Source organism: Chrysochloris asiatica, unplaced genomic scaffold, assembly GCF_000296735.1.
Source record: "Chrysochloris asiatica unplaced genomic scaffold, ChrAsi1.0 scaffold00014, whole genome shotgun sequence".
NCBI classification, from domain to species: Eukaryota; Metazoa; Chordata; class Mammalia; order Afrosoricida; family Chrysochloridae; genus Chrysochloris; species Chrysochloris asiatica.
The window spans coordinates 27,900,922-27,918,332 of NW_006408532.1; the positions used below are offsets into that span (position 1 = coordinate 27,900,922).

The 17,411-nt window shown below is 40.9% G+C and overlaps 1 protein-coding gene across 7 annotated transcripts in view; it reads left to right on the forward strand.

Moving 5' to 3' along the window:
• The window catches only part of LOC102831419 (transducin-like enhancer protein 4-like), a 184,601-nt gene that overhangs the window by 93,863 nt on the left and 73,327 nt on the right, over positions 1-17,411 (forward strand). For 3 of the 7 annotated variants that reach the window (XM_006834935.1, XM_006834938.1, XM_006834940.1), the window contains 2 exons: positions 6,465-6,666; positions 8,280-8,296. In XM_006834935.1, coding sequence (XP_006834998.1) covers positions 6,465-6,666; positions 8,280-8,296 — 219 coding nt within the window. Of the gene's footprint in view, positions 1-6,461; positions 6,687-8,279; positions 8,297-17,411 lie in introns of all 7 variants that reach the window. The other 4 variants (XM_006834934.1, XM_006834939.1, XM_006834936.1 and 1 more) reach the window with 2 other exon arrangements.

The following is a 17,411-nucleotide window of genomic DNA, read 5'->3' on the forward strand; positions in this document are numbered from 1 at the left end:
GTGGCAGCATCTGTGGACTCAAGCATGGCAACAGTAGTGAGGTTGGCCCAGGATCGGGCAGTGTTTCGTTCTGCTGTGCATAAGGTCGCTATGAGTCGGTACTGACTTGATGGCACCTAACAATAACAACAACAACAAGAAAGCCTTTACAGGTTTGTTGTTGTTATTAAGTGCAGTCGAGTCAATTCCAGCTCACAGTTAACCCTGTATAGGGTTTCTGAGACTTTAAATCTGCGTAGCTGAAAGCCTCATCTTTTTCCCGTGGAACATCTGGTGAGCTTGAACCATGGACCTTGTGGTTCAAAGTCCAGTGCTTTTGGTATGGAACCACCACACTCCCCTTTACATGTTAATTGCTCTTTAATTAACACAGACTGGATGCAGATCTGAAGGCAGCATTGTGGCTCCTGGGAAGCATCTGCAAGCTTTCATTCTCCTCTAGGGCAGCCCACTAGATCATTCTACACCCAGCTTCTTATGTAATACCCAAAGAAGCCTGGTTCTGTTCCAGGTAGCCTGCTTTGAGTTTATTTCTATTGGTAAGAATAGCCTTTTATAGAAATTTGGTGAGTTAAAGGCTTTTTTTTTTTTTTTTTTTTAATAGAGGGAAGAGTTACATTCAGTTTGTCTATTGGAGGTTTAGTACATTTATTTAAAGAAAATTATCTGTAATGGATGATGTGTTTTTGTGGCAATTCAGGAGTCTTTGTTGAAAATGCTGTCAAATTGATTTAGACTCAGTAGTGACCCACCCCAGGTGACTGAATAGAACTGGCCTATAGGGGTCCTGGTGTGATGCTGTGGGTTAGTTCCCTGGACTGCAGTGTTGGTTCAAACCGCAAGGTCGGTAATTCAAGCTCACCAGTCACTCCTCGGGAACCCTATACAGGTTCACTATGAGTCAGAACTGATTTGAGGGCACTTAACAACAACAACAGTAGCGGTCCTGGTGTGGTGTTACAGGTTAAGCACTGGACCACCAGCAGCTCCTCAGAAACCCTCTATGAATGACAAGGTCAGTATGAGTCGGAACGGACTCAAAGGCACTTAACAGCAGCAGTCGGATTTTCTAGGCTGTATGTATGTAAGGAGCTCTGGTAGCGTAGTGGTTACAAATCGGGCTGCAAACCTCAAGGTTAGCAGTTCGAAACTATCAGCCGTTCCGCGGGAGAAAGAGGAGGCTTTCTGCTCCCGTAAAGATTTACAGCCTCGGAAACTATACAGGCACGCAACAACAACATTTAAGGTCACTATGAGTCCAATAAAACAACCTGATGGCACCCGCCAACAACAACAGTCTATAGGAGCAGACCTCCAGGCCTTCTCCCCACAGAGCAATGTGGATTTGAACCACCAGCCTTTTGGTTCACAGCAAAGTGCCTAACCGCTGATTAACAAACCACTCTAGTGATAGGATAGTTTGATATTCCTCTCAGATGAAACTTATAAGGAAACGTAAAAATATAATAACTAGCAAATGTATTGACCTCAATTGCAGTCAGAGTTTAGAGGCGTGATTCGGGGTATGTGTGGCGTCTTTGCAGAGGAGTCAGACAAGAGTGTGGTATAGAAGGGGTTGGTAAAATTTAAATATGTACAGACATATGTCAGTGTCTCTGTATGTGTGGGAGGGGGAGTGATTATTAGTAAAATTGAGCTTTGGGGTTAGATGCCTAAGTATGATTAGTGCTAATGGCAAGTTCCCTGGACGGTGTTGTGTGGTAATCCCTGCAGAGTCAGGCCGCTGCTAGTTTATGAAAGGACCTAAATTATAATAGATTGGAACTTCATTTTTAGATCAAAAGAGATCTATTGTTTTGAGAAGCAGGGAATTACTATTAGTTACCATTTGTTCTATCCTCAGCTTTGGTCTCCTCTGTGTGTAGGTGCCAGGGGTACAAAGAGGCAGTAGAAACATAGGGAATTAGTTGAGAATTGATAGGACTTGGTGATTACAGATATGAATGTTGTTGTTGTTATGTGCCATGGAGTCGCTTCTGACTCATAGTGACCCTGTACAGTTTCTGAGGCTGTAAATCTTTACAGGAGCAGAAAGCCTCATCTTTCCCCCACAGAACAGCTGGTAATTTCGCACTGCTAACTGGGAGGTTAGCAGTAACCACAACGCTACCAGAGCTCCTTACAGAAAGGGATATTTGTTTTTTAAGTTCTTTGAGTCATTTCCAGCCCACAGAAACCCTGTGTAAGGTTTCCAAGAGCATCTGGTGAGCTTGAAGTGCCGACCTTGAAGTTCAAACGACTTTGCAGTCCGGTTCATTAACCCACAGCACCACACCAGGATGCCATAGATAAAGACATACCGATAGTGGTTGGTATCTTGAGCCAGGAAAGGTTGCCTTATTAGGAGTTTTATGTTGAACATGTTCACTCTCAGGTAATGTTGCACGTCCATGTGGAATTATCTGGCACGTAGCTAGACCCTGGGGTATTGGAGCTTGGCAAACAGATGGGGGAGTTGTGTTTAAAGGAGATGGGTGGTGAGAAGGACCGATGGTCTAGGACTCATCCTGTACGGTGGTTGTTATTAAGTGCTGTCAAGTTAGTTTTGACTCATAGCCACCCAGTATAGGGTTTCCAAAGAGTGACTGGTGAGTTTGAACCACCAACCTTGTGGTTGAAACTGACCTTGTGGTCCTGCGCTTATCTTACAGCACTCCTACGTAGTGAGAGGGGGCAAAAAAAACCCCCAAACCTACTGCTTATGGAGTTGATTGCAACTCATAGCGGCCATCTAGAACAGAGTGAAATTGTGCTCTATAGAGCTTCCAAGGCTGTATGTAAATCTTTACAGAAGCAGATTCCCACATCTGTCTCTCATAGAGCTGCTGCTGAGTTCCAGCTGTCCACAGTTCCGTTTGCCGCTTAAAGCTTTACCCACCGCATCACCAGGACTCCTTATTTAGTGAGTTAGTGAGAAAAAAAGCCGAGAAGACATGACAACAGAAGTATTCAGAGACTACTATTGAACAGGTGGAGGCAGGGTTCCTGCAAGGAGGATCTGGAAATGGTGCCATCAAAATGGCTGTAGTTGTCAGAAAAAAACTAAGAAATCTTAAAAGAATTGCTCTCTGACTGGCCCTCACATTTGTGGGAATGGTGGGTGGGGCCTGGAATCCAGATTGCAGTGAGTTAAAGGGATAAGTGTGTGTGTGTGTAAGTGTGTGTGTGTGTATGTGTGGCGGGGGTGGGGAGATGTGGGGAAGGTTGTTGAAAAGTTGAACCAACACATTTAGATTACGTTTTAGAGAAGTTTGGCTGTGTGATTACAGGAATATGTACATATATATAGAGATATGTATATATATATACATGTGTGTGTATATTGTAGGGCAGTAGCTGAACACAGCAAGAGAAAGTTACTTTAATTACATAGTGAATGTTTTTCATGTGCCAGTTATGTGTAAGGCACCATGTTGGGAGCTGCGGAGGACACAAAAAGTGATTAAAATTCCGTCGTTTCTTCCTCCCCCCGCCCCCCAAATTAAAAATGTTGCTTTTGTTATATGTGCCGTGGAGTCGGTTTCGACTCATCGCGCCGACCCTGCATAGGTTTTCCAAGGCTGTAAATCTTTACGGGAGCAGAAAGCCTCATCTTTTTCCCGTGGAACAGCTGGTAGTTTCGAACTGCTAACCGTGAGGTTAGCATCCCGGTTCGTAACTACTACACTATATACTACCTCAAATGCTTAAGGCATCATCTTAAGCAACTTGTTAGGGATGCTGCCGTTCCACTCACTGGGTCACAAATCAGTGGTAGAGAGAACTAAAGATGGCGGAGTGAACTGGAGAATTGAAGGAGCAATCCTGGTATGGTGCTGAAGGATAAACACTGGACTTCAGGGTCTGTGGTACACACTCACCAGCTCTCTAGAAACCCTGTACAGGGTCGCTGTGAGTCGGAACCAACTTGATGGCACTTAAACAACAACCACAACAACAATGCAGTGGAGAAGGGAAGAAGCTTGCAGTAGCATGGACAGATGGGGAGGGTCAGCTTTGGAAGCTAAGAGAGACCCCTCTTGCTTTATGATGGGAATACAGGGAGCTATTTGAGCTCGTTTGAGGTAGAATTTAGAATAAAGTGAAGATCCCAGCAAGTCTGAATTGTGAATGTCATGTACGACAGACAGACTGGGGCCATATTTCCTGCCTCTGAAAAGTCCTTGACTGAAGATGAGATCGGTGCTTATTTTTTGTCCTTTGAGTGAAATGGAATCAAAGTGAGCAACACCTGGATAACTGAAGGTATTGCTTTTGGCTGAGGTTTTCTTTTCTGTCGAAGGAAGTGCATATGTTTTGTTGTTGTTTTTTTGTTGTATTTTTTTAAATTGGTCAGTTATCAAATGACTGCTTCTGTGCCTGCAGTTTGCTGGGGTTGGGTCAGATGCATTGTCTCATATAGCTTAGAGTCTAGGCTAAGAGATAAAGAGAGATGTGCAGATTCTTAATAAAAGCTTGCCAATTGAACTCTGATCTGAGATAGAAAGAGGCTTCAGGCCTGACTGGCATGCATGAAGTGTTAAAGGAATTTAGAGGAAGAAGAGAACTGGAGCAATCTTGTGATTCTTTCGGTTGAACAAAGTTTTCAAGTGTTAAGTGCCCCATACTTGTATTTTCCTAAAGTTCCTGACTTACTTGTTTTCTTCTATGCATTTAGAAAAGAGAGTTGTGTGCTCATACTTTTTGGTCCTGACTAAATGTGGTTGTGAAGTGCCTTCAAGTTGATTCCAACTCATAGCAACGCCTGTACAAGGTTTCCGAGGAGCAGCTGGGGGGTTTGAATCACTGACCTTGTGGTTTGCAGTCCAGTACTGAACCAACAGCACTACACCATTAGGAACTTGGTGTTGGTTACTCAAATGAAGAAACGCATTATTTTGAACCATCCAGTGAAAGGACGGCTTTGGCAGGACTCTTGAGAGTGAGGTTGGTAGTTGGAGTATTTGGAACCCTGCCCTGATTTTCCATTTTATGTATGTAAACTTGGCTTGAAAGTGTCAGTATTTTATTGACTGCATTTTAAGTGCATGTAGCCATAAAATAGGTGCAGGTCAATAGGAGAAAAGAGAGCTAATTAATGTTATACTTTGACTTTTATAGTCAGGCTCAGGAAGAAGCAAGTAAGGGGGAAAACATGCAGGCAATTTAGAGAGAAGAAAAAAATGTGTATGTGTTTTAAAAGTACTTTCTTTTTTAAAAAATGACATTTCAGGATTCTTCTTAAAATAATTTCAATTTCTTTCTTTTTAGCTAATTTGTAAGATCTGTTTAGAAAGAAAATCACAGAAAGAGTTACTTGCCTATCACAGGTTAGGTTTAGAAAGTGACTTTAAGGCATGGCCTATAGTGTAAGCACTACTGAAGCTAGTCTGAGAAATACTCACCATTTGCTGTCATAGGATATTGTTGGAGGGAGTTTTGAGTTGGAGGGATTCAGGTCGAGGGATATTATTTAAGTTAACATCTTGGCATCCTCTTCCCCTTCAGAGGCAGCAACAAGGTCTGCTCACAACAGTTCCTACAGCAAAGCCTGATGCCGCCTCTGCTGAGGTCAAACCCTCCCATTGCAGCCTCTCGAGGGCTTTCTCTCTGTGTTGCCAGTGTGCTGGTAAAAATGACTTTAAACTCTTGTCAGCGTAGTTACTGGTGCATGCATCACGGTCCCACTCAAATAAACCTGTCACAACACAGAGTCGGCCGCTAGAGAAGAGTACAAGGGCAGGCCTCTAGCTTTTCATTCGAGCATCACTAAACGTGCTCAGAGTGCCCAATTATTTCAGCATTATTGAGCAAGCCTACAGGAGGACCCAAGCCTTGCTACATTAGATTTTCTTTAGTAATTTGCTCAAGTACCGCTGAGGACACTTAAAGGGCTTAAAACGGTGGCTGCAACTAGTTTCTTTTTCTGGGTTGTTAATTCAGGTTTTCTCTTTCAAATTAACTCTCCCTGCATGCTGTGCAGCGGGTTCTGGGAGAACTGTTTAACGCTAATTTTCTCAATTTTCAGGTTTTTTTGTTCAGTGTAACTGCTTTAATAGTTATTCACGTATATGTTTTGGTTAGAAATGTATTGCAGCGAGGTCTTGTTTTATTTTATTCTTTAGGGGTGTGTGAGGGTGTGGGGGACAGAACACAGATGCTTTTTAAAAGAAATGTTTGGATGTCGGCTATTAAAAGTTATTAAATAATCTCACTATTTAAAAATTATTCATTCTGCATGTGCACAGCCCCTAAATCTAAGAAAGCAAGCAGATGTGTGGACTGTACAACTCCCTCCTTCTCTTTAAAAAATACATGTGTTACGGACAAATCCGTCTTTTCATGAGTGCTGGATTTTTCATGATCTGTTTGCACCAACTTTCCCTTTGTGTGGTATGTGGTGTGTGGTGGAGGAGTGGGTTTAGGGGACAAATTCAATATCTGTGTCTAATTTTTCACAGCAGCAACAACTCCAGGCCCAGCATTTATCACATGGACATGGTCTGCCAGTGCCTCTGACTCCACACCCTTCAGGGCTTCAGCCTCCTGCTATCCCACCCATCGGTAGCAGTGCCGGCCTTCTGGCCCTCTCCAGTGCCCTTGGAGGCCAGTCCCACCTTCCAATTAAAGATGAGAAGAAACACCATGACAATGATCACCAAAGAGGTGAGAGATTTTCTCGGGATGTCAACCTAATATTGCCTGCCTGCTGCGTAGAGTAGGCAATATTATCTCTGAATTAATTTTACCGGTGACTAAACAAAGGATTTCTGCTGGGAGGTAAATTAATTATTGGAAGCAGCCTATTGCCAAAGGATATACCCTAGCCTAGTGCTTGGCAAGAGTTAATGCATCACCCCAAAGGCAAGAATGGGGACCTTTGATTCCTTGTTGCTTCCTATGTTCCCAATCAGTAATGACATCCCATGGTGCTCTGTGTTTGAAATAGTTGAGTTAACATTTTGACTCAGTGTATTTTAAGGGAAAGATTTTTTGGTAAAGACTCGATGTTTAATGTTGTTGTTGTTAAATGCCGTGGAGTCAGTTCGAACTCACAGTGACCCTGTAAAGAGTTTCCAAGGAAGGACTGGTGGGTTTGAACTGCCGACTTTTGCAGTTCAAAACGACTTCACAGTCCAGCGCATTAACCCACAGTGCTACACCAGGACTAGGAAGGGACGTGAGTTGCAATCTTTAAGGCATGGCATTTGACTGACAGGGATCAGGAAGAAAGGAGGATTCCAAATGAATGCTGTTTTTGTTAAGTATCTAAGAGTTGGCTCCAACTCCTGGTGTTTAATAGAATCAGTTATTGTTTACAAATCAGATCAGCCGACAATGCAGTAAAAATATTGTAAGAAGCCGTTTCGCTAGTGTTGGTAATTGAGAAGGTGCAGCCCAGATTAATGAAATTTGATGATTTTAACTACTTGCCTCACTCTGCTGGTTAAGAACCAAGAAACAACTCATTTCTTCCTATAAGAACAACACAATAATTTAGGTATGTTAATTGAATTAGAGATGCCGTAGGATAAAGCACTTGACCTCAAGGTCGGTTTGAACCACAGGGTTCGTGGTTCAAACTCACCTATACTTCTCAGAAACCCTATTCAAGGTCGCTGTGAGTCTGAACTGACATGGCACTTAACAACAACATCAAGAAGCCCCCTAGATTGGTGTCCTCCCTCTAAAGTATAATATTGTGCAGAGACATTTTGATGTGATTATGTTTATTTGGTGCTTATTATTTAAAAATTAAGTTATTCTGATTACCTCATGATGGAAAAGCAAATGTTTTTTTCCCCAGTGTTCCATTGTGGGAATTTACTTAGCACCTGGGTGGTTTGAAGGATGTGGCTTATAATTAAAGGCTGCTTCTTGTCACTACCATGAATTAGAGTTTTGGGTAAATGATTTTATCACATAAGCATACATTTCCCATCTCTGATGTTGGAAACATTGTAGTATTTGTCATCCAGTTACCTTAATGCTATGGTACAGAGATGAGGCATGATTATAAATACTTTTATGAGTGCAAAAGTTGATAAGGACTTATAAGTACTATGAATATCTGTCTTGAGGCCTTCTGAAATTTTGTCAAAGGTAGATTGGTGCTTTGTGACTCTGATCGAACAGTATTAATAATTAACTATGCAGCACAGTTAGCATCTGTGCTATTTGTCTGGCCAATGTATGATTTGTGTAAACTGACGAGTACTTTTCTTTTTTCCCTTTTCCCACCACTTTCTCTGCTTGTGTTGCTGCTGTTTTGACTATAGACAGAGACTCCATCAAGGTAGGACTCTAATTCTCAGATGAAGGATGGCTTAAAAGGGCTCTGAGTGGTTTGAATAAATCTAATATTAGATTCTGTGAGATTTAGAGAATGATTTGCTGGGCTTTCGCAAATAATGGTTAACTGCATTTTGGGATTACTCTCAGGTGTGTGGTTGAGCTTTTTGAAAATATGGTCCCATTTCTCTATCTGAATCAGATTTGTAGCCCAAGATTGAATCATAAGATCTGTCTTGTATTGCTCATTTTATTATGTCTTGCCATATGGAAAAGAATAACTGTTTTTCTCTGGTTAGGCTTTGGCTATAAGATAAATAATAATGGAAGGAGGTGAATAAATTGGTTTATTTGGAAATACATACTGGTTTCATTTTGGGAAACAATTCAGTCCTATAAAAGTCTGTCAAAACGTTTGTGTCTAAGAGCATTTTCTTTATCAAACAATCTTGTTTAAAAAAAAAAAATCTTGGTTTGTAATATAGTGGATCATTCTCCTAAGGTTTTGAGCCTTTCTTACCTGCCTTCTGTATCTTTATAAACAAGTTGCTGGGAAGGAAGAAAAGTATAAAGGACTTAATAACTTGGATGTCTTATGTTAAACACCAGAATGTAATGTGTTAAGGATTCTTTACATTTATTTGGTAAGCAAACAAAAGCAGGTTGACGAGGGTAAGAGAAGAGTAAAATATGAAAATTGCCTTCATGACTTATGAACCAGGCACAATGTAAATATCAGAGTCATGTGCCATGGTATTAAGTATAGATTAGAAGGAAAGAAGAGTTCTGGAGCATTGATCATAGTTCAGATACTGCCAATTCTTTTTCTTGTATTTTACAACAAGTGGCTGTTTTGGAGAGTAGGTAGTTCAGTGAATATGTATATAAAATTGTGTTCAGTGAATGTATGTATGAAAATTGCAGTCTTATCTCAAATCCCGCTATTGTCACTTTCAGTGCCTTTATGTCCTTATACAACAAATCCTTAAGTAATGGAAAACAAAACTTGGTCACATCTATTTTTACCCTCCAAGAGTCAAATGGAGCAGCACACATTGGATTATTTAATTACACATTTACAGTTGGGTATTTTTGTTGTGTAATATGCATATCGATACTAAGATTGAAAAGCATTCTAAGTCACAGTGTACTAAGTGTACTTAGAAAGTCCTCAGGGTTACATCTGACTTTGGGCAATTCCTGCATGCCCTTTTAATGGTACGTAGATTTGCCGTGACTTGGAAATGGATTGAACCATCCTCTCTACCCACAGCAAATTTTCCATCACAGTCACCTTCTCATAGCTGTATGTGTAGCCTTTAAATCATTGGAAAAAGTTTCAGAGCTTTCTTATTTTTATTTTTTGCTCGAAACCCCAAACCAAATCCACTGGCATCAAATCGATTCCACTTGATACCAAACTGCACAGGACAAAGTAGAATTGTTCCTTCAACATTATAGAAGCAGATAGTCTCATCTTTCTCTCTGAGAGCTGCTGGTGGTTTGGGACTGCCGACACTTAACCTACTGCACTACCAGGGCTCTTGGACCTAAAGGAAAGCTAAGAGTCCTGATGTGGCTCTATAGGATAAATATTCAACCCTAAGGTCAGTTTGATCCTCAGGGTCGGTGGTTCAGATTCACCAGCCACTCCTCAGTAACCCTATACAGGGTTGCTATTAGTCGAGCAAACTTGAGATCACTTTTAACAACAACGGTGACAAAGTAAGGCTAATAAATAAGAACTTTATGCACTGGTTCTGACTGACAAATTCTTGGATGCAATTGATAACGGATCCCATTCTTACCTACTGCCTGTGGTAAGTAAATGAAATGACCTGGAGTAGTTGATAGCAGCCTTGGAAAGCCTGAGGCCATAATATACAAGTTTCCTGCTTTCTTAGGATAAATACATACCTCTAGGCAGGTTAGTGAACTAAACAAAAACCGCTTCTCATTCCCCACTCCCAGAAGGCTGTGAAAATATTTACACTCCAGTGCACCCTTTTGTGTCAATTACATTATATATTTCCTCACACAAGATTAGGGTGTATTTTGAAATCACCTGTAATCATGCCGAGTGAGTGTCTCTATAGCTAGAAGTTAGGGGGAGAAACAAGAGGAAATAGAGGTGTATGATTTTTGCCTTGATTTACTCTGAAATGGTACTTACAGATAGATATTTTTGTTGGGTACAGTGCTAACATTTTGAAGTTCTGCTGTGTACGATTTGGGGCTGTTGTACAACTTTTACAAGGTGAGGTTGTTTGCTAATTTTCTCCAGTAATGCTCAGGGAAGCAGTTAGTTGCTTGTTTCATCGATCGCCCTCATCCTACCTTAAGTGGTTCCTGGGTAAGAGGGCTTTTTATGATTATCTGCTGTGTGTCTGGAGATGGTTTTTATCAGCCTTAGCTTGCCAGTTGCCTGCAGCTAGAGTTGGGCTTGTATGAAATAATTTATTCATGCAGGATAATGCTCCTTAACATTTAACAGGTAATGAACGTGACATAAATTTCCTTCTTGCTTTTAATTTTTCCCTTTCCTCTTCTAATGTGCAAACAGGCAGCTCTGGTACTCTAAATAATAAGTAATTTTTGGCCATCTGTCAAAAGGAAATTTCAATACAAATTTAAATTAATGGTGCCTGAAATTTTTTATAGCTCCTCTAAAAGCCTCTAATGTGCAGAAAATTCTGAATCTGCTGGTAGTAATTAGTGTTGCATGTAATGAGGATGTGGGCAATGTTATACAGCCCTAGTGTAACATTTTGATATGGTAGCAAAGTTTTGATTTATACAAGGGTTGTGGATTGGCTTAATTGTGAGAGACACTTTAAAATGTTTTCTTGATGTTACAGATTATTAAGCAGGGCAGATTTCAGAATAGCTCATAAAGTATAAATTTAAACTTACTGTAAAGATTTGGATAATTAAGGAGCCTTTACCTATAAGAATCAAGTAAAGTGGAAGAAATTCACTTGTTAAATTGTTGGGCCCTTTCTCTTCCTTTTCTCTGTCTTCTTGGAAGTTCTGTGGCCACTAAGCCACATGCTGTTTGAGTCAAGTTAGTCTAGTAGCTTTATTGATCGTATTTTCTATAGCTCCCGTAACCAAGTTCACTCCTGAACTTAGTATTTGCAGACCTGTATCTGAAGTTGTTCAACAAGGGTGGAGATTGATACTACGGACATAAAGGAGTGAGCACTGGAGGAGCCCAAGAATCAGTTTATTTGGTGATGAGACACAAGAATGGTGTGTTGCAGGGTTTTTGAAACTGAACAGCTCATGGCCCCTCAGCCTTCTTGTCAGTTCACTATCCAGGGACTCCATGTGACTGTCAGATTTGGGAACTAATCACATCAACATCTTTCACCAGCAGAGCAGTTGGTAGGTTGGAACCCTCAACCTTTTGATTAGCCAGGTGAACACTTAACCACTGCGCCACCAGGGCTCCTTGTCACATGGAAAACCATCCTGATTTCATTTTCTGAGCACATTAAGTTTGCTGAAGTTTAAGAAGGGAATTTATAGTAGGATTAAGACGCTCTGGTAGCGTAGTGGTTACGAGTCGGGCTGCCAAGCTGCCAACCTCAAGGTCAGCAGATCGAAACTACCTGTGGGAGAAGGATGAGGCGTTTTGCTCCCATAGGGATTCATAGCCTTGGAAACCCTGTGCAGGGTCACTATGAGTCAGAACCGACTCCACGGTACTTAACAACAACGAGATGCTCTGGTAGCGTACTGATTACAAGTCAGGTTGCTAATCTCCAGATCAGCAGTTTGAAACTACCAGCTGCTCCAAGGGAGAAAGATGAGGCTTTCTACTCCTATAAAGATTTACAGCCTCGGAAACTACAGGGTCATTATAAGTTGGAACCAACTCCATGGCACACAACCACCACCACCATGGTAGACTAGAATTAGAAAAGTCATTTTTGCTGTTGAGTGCCATCAACGTGATTGACTCTCAGCAACCCTGTATAGGGTCTCTGAGGAGTGACTGGAGGACTACCAGCTTGGCAGTTAGCAGTATAGTGCTTATTCTACAGTTATACACCAGGACCCCTTTGTTGTTGTTAAGTGCTGTTGAGTCAGTTCTGACCCATAGCAATCCTGTCTAGGGTTTCCAAGGAGCAGCTGGTGGGTTTGAACTGCCAATCTTGTGGTTCATAGTTCAGTGCTGATCCTACAGCACCAACCAGGAGTCCAGAACTCCTTTGTTTTTGTTGTTAAATGCTGAGGATTAGGTTCCAACCTATAGAGACCCTGGAGCTCTGGTAGCATAGTGGTTATGAATCGGGCTGGGAACCGCAAGGTCAGCAGTTCGAAACTACCAGCTGTTCCGCGGGAGAAAGATGAGTCTTTCTGCTCCTGTAAAGATTTACAGCCTCGGAAACCCTGTACAGGGTCGCTATGAGTTGGAACCGACTCCACAGCACATAAACAACAACATAGGGTTTCCAAGGAGCCAGCTGGTGAGTTTGAACCCACGCTTCAAACTGACTTTGTAGTAGACACTTTATGCTAAGTGCTCTTTCTGACACTAGGTAAGTGCATGCCCATGGACAAGTGTGCCTCCCTGATCTTAATTAAGGCTTTACTTCCAGGCATTTAAAAAAACATCTGGAATGTCGATGCTATTCAACCCCTTCCTAGAAATGTGTTTTACAATAAAAAATCTTGCATTGTAGTAGGATATATTTCAACAAAAGTTGTTCATATCATTAGCCAGATAAACATGAGGTAATTTCGTTTTGACAGGTGCAGGAGGGTAGTATGATGTTTAAAGTATGTCTTTCAAGCGTAACTTTTATCAGTTATCCAAAGTAATATGGTAATTTGGAATTAAATGTTTCAGCAGAACTTAATTGGCGTTTGTGTGTGTGTGTGTGTGTGTGTATAGGTAGGTAGGTAGGTAGAGGTTGTTTTTTTTTAGAGGTTGTTTTGACCATGTATTTTACTATTTAGGGGGATTGTGGTGCTGTGTAGGATAAGCACTAGATTGCAGACCACAAAGTTGGTTGTTCAAACCCACCAGATGCTCCTTTACAGATTTCCTATGAGTTGTAATCCACTCAAGGGCATGAAAGATCAGCAACAGCAAACCTTATCACACAGCAATTAGAGAACTTTTGTTTTATGGGTGTCTGATGCAATGATATGTTAATTATTAATATCTGCTATAAGCATGTAAGCTATGTGAAATGTAACAGGTGCCCTAATTCCAGAAGTGAGTTGTAATTGTTTGTTTATTGAACAGATGAATAAATACCTTTAGGGCCTAGCCAGTCCTCAGGTGGTGTGTATGAATGGATTAATGATGTGATTGGGAAAGACATGCTAGTTTGCTGCATCCTCCACTGATCACTGAAGCAGAACAAATAGTAATTAACAGGGCAGGCTGATTGTTGGTTCTGCCTTTCCAGCTGATTTTGGCAAGGGTGGTTCAATTCTTTTCCTTCCATAAACCAACTTCCTAAGTTATTAGGCATACATTTTCATTCTGATGCTTTGTCTTTAATTTTCTTAATTATTATACATTTAATCTCTTGCACCCTGTACACCCTGAAGTTTTTAATTAATATGTATTTTTTAAAATAGTAAAGGGCCCCCAGATTTATTTGTTACAACTGGCACTTGAGTTGCTCATCAACTTTTTGTATTCTTACTGTAATGTACCTATACCTCATCTAGAAAAATCATAAAATCTGTCAGTGGGAACGTGCTCTGCCACCAACAACCAAAATGCCCACTGCTGTTAAGTTGATGCCGACTCATATCAATCCTGTATAGGGTTTCCAAGACTGTAAATCTTTATAGGTGCAGACAGCCTCATCTTTCTCCAGTGGAGTAGAGTAGCTGGTAGATTTGAACCACCCACCTTGTGGGTAGCAGTCCCGTGCCTAGCCCACAGCACCAGCATGGCTTCTTCCTTGGGCTCCTATATTCACTACCTCTATCAATTTGCATAAGGAGCTCTGGTAGCATAGTGGTTACGAATCAGGCTGCGAACCTTAAGGTCAGCGGTTCGAAACTACCAGCTGCTCCGCGGGAGAAAGATCAGACTTTCTACTCCCGTAAAGATTTACTCCCTCGGAAACCCTGTACAGGGTCGCTATGGGTTGGAACCGACTCGAGGGCACTTAACAACAACAACAATACACCCCATAGTAGTCCTGGTGTAGCGCTGTGTCAGACTGCAAAGTTGATTGAACTACAAGGTCGGTGGTTCAAGTTCACCAGTCGCTCGTTGGAAACCCTGTACAGGTCCTTATGGGTCAGAATGGACTCTATGGCGCTTAACAACAAAAACATCAATTTACTAATTTTCTTCTGTGCTGGTGTGAAGTGACTCTAATATCTTCTCTGTTTGAAGATTTTCTCCATCTGGGGTTGTAATTTCATACTTGAAGATTCATATCTAATTATTATGGCAGTGTGCTTGAGACAGGGTTGAACAAAATCAGTGCTTCTTTATGAAAGGATAAAAAGAATGGTAGCTGAGGGCCAAGTAGTACTTCCGCTGAGTCTTAAACATTTTTTATAATAAGTTTTATAAACTGAAAGCTATAAAATCTTATTTCAAAATGAAATATTGCTTAGATTTGGCATATCAAAACTTTAAATGTTGAAAATTGTAGTTTTTTCCTTTGAATCTAAATATTGAACAAACGATTTAACATTGTTTGATCAGATTATACATTATTCAGAACCAGTTTAATTTATTTTGTGTACAAGAAATTATTCCTCTTTAAAAAGGTTTTTGTTCTACAAGTACTAGTACTGGAATTAAAAAATATTCCTGTTTCCTTGTGATAGTTGTAATTGATGATAGCCCTCATGCCATGCACTCCTCCTCCCATCCTTTGAGGTTCAGTATGGTTTTTGTTGTGCTTCATTAGAAACAAGAAAAGGACACATCCAAGTAGCCCTCTCCCAGGCTGTTACCTTCCTTTCCCCACACTGTTCAGTATTCCATTCCCTCTTCGTAAAATCTCACAAGCTCTTTTTCTCATCACCCTCCCCTTTAACTGAATTGCAGGCATTGAGGTAGAAGTGAAAATGTCTTAAGTATTCTTGTTATAAGTGAACTTTGTAAGATAATGGCAATAGGGTAAGCATGAGGGATTCTTTTTCATGGAAATGGACTCATTATTTAATTGTATCACATCCTGAAAAGATTCTTGAATCTCTCTCTTTTTATTGGTACTTTTCAAGTTGCTGAGTGTTCAGATTTGAGGGCCCTAAGAGAGAGAGGGTTTCTGGGAGAGAATGTCAACAAGTTAGTAGATACCACCCAATGTGAGAAGCCAGTAAGTAATATAATAACACTTCATTTTGATGGATTCCTCCTTATGGTCATTTAAATTATTCCAGACTTTTTTTCTTTTAGTATTCTATTCATTTATCTTTTTTTTTTTTTTTTTTAAAAAAAAAAAAAAGCAAAACTTGTTTTCTTGAGTGACATTTGGCCTTTGGAACAACAAAATAAAATTGGAAATGCTAATGTTTTGAGCCAACTAAAGGAGGAAAATAAAAATGTCACCATGGTAACAAAGCTGCTTTCTAGATGGTTTCCTAAGATATGCCTGAACTAGAAGCAGATGTCTGATTTGAGAATCTTGCCTCCTTCAATGTAAACAAATAACTTCTGGGCAGGTGTTGGAAATAATATGGAAATCCTATTAAGGGGCCCCGGCTTCCTGTCAGTCAGGAAGCCCTGTCACAAAAGGGCTGGTTGTCACATAAAGGGGTAGAGTAAATTCTCATTAGGCTTGAGCTTTTCCCAGGAAATGATTGTCTCTGTGTGTTCTTTCTCCTGTGAATCTGAATGTAAGCTGTTGCTTCTATTGATCTATTCACTGCCTTTATTTCTTCTCCTCTGAATTCCAGATCCTCCCTGGCCCTCCAGCCTGTAGCTCCCCATCACCCACCCCTTCCCTTTAGATTAACACTTGATCTGTGCTGCTGCTCTGAGAATGCTGACATTTGTGATTTTAACCTCCCAACCTGGGTGGGGTGGGGAAGGAGGGGCGCGCGGGGGTGTTAGTCTTCATCCCTGGGCTGATCTTACAAAGAACCAGGCTGATTTGACAGAGTGTTGAGGGCTATGTTTGGACCCAGCAGAGCACGCGGAAGCAGCAGTCCTGAATACTGTTTGTTCTGTGAACATTTACTTGAAGTGATATTTTTATGAATTAAGAGGAAACTGAAAGCATGAAGAGAATGTGCTTTTATGAACTCAAACAAGTAAGCCAAACACAACATAGGTTTTTGTTGTTTCTTTTTTTATAAACTTCTAAGGCTGCACTGATGAATTAAGTCAGCACTAGCCACCTGCAGACATTTAAATTTAAATGAGTTCAAATAAAACAAAAATCCAGTTTCTCAGTGACACTAGCCAAAATTCAAGTGCTCAGCAACCACATGTGGCTGTAGTAGCTACCGTAACAACATAAACATAGGCTAATTCTAAAATCAGTAAAAGTTCTGTTGGATAACATAGCCTGATATAGATTTTGGGTTCTGCTGACCATCTGTTGCTCCTCGGAAACCCTGTGCAGCGTCCCTATGGGTTGGAACTGACTCCATGGCACTTCACAGCAGCAGTATTGGCTCCGATTCATATTTTGATGTTATAGCTTCTGTGTTGCTCTGGGAGTCCTGGTGTGGCGCTATATAGCATAAGCACATAGTCAGCTGTTCAAGCCCACCAGCCGCTCCTCAGAAAACCCTATACAGGGTAGCTGTTGAGTCGCAACTGGTTTGACAGGACAGCACTTAACAACAGTATTCCTCAGAATGATTGATTGAGTTGGCTGTACTATTACAGCGATCTTTTAAGTGGTTGTAGGTTTTTTGTTTTCATTTATTTATTGTCTTCTCATGGAGCTGGCTGAGCAGTTCAACATGGGTTCTCCAAAAGTGGACCTGAAGGAGATGCATTGTAATGTTTCTAGATAGAAAGCTCTGACAGGGGGGTGGGGTTTAGGGTGTTGAGGGGGACAAGGGACTTAGGAAGAATATGTGGAATGGTGATCTTTGTAATAGTCAGAGGGTTAAATGTGGATAAACACAAAACAAGGCTTCAGAAAAGCCACACTATTATTATGCAGCAT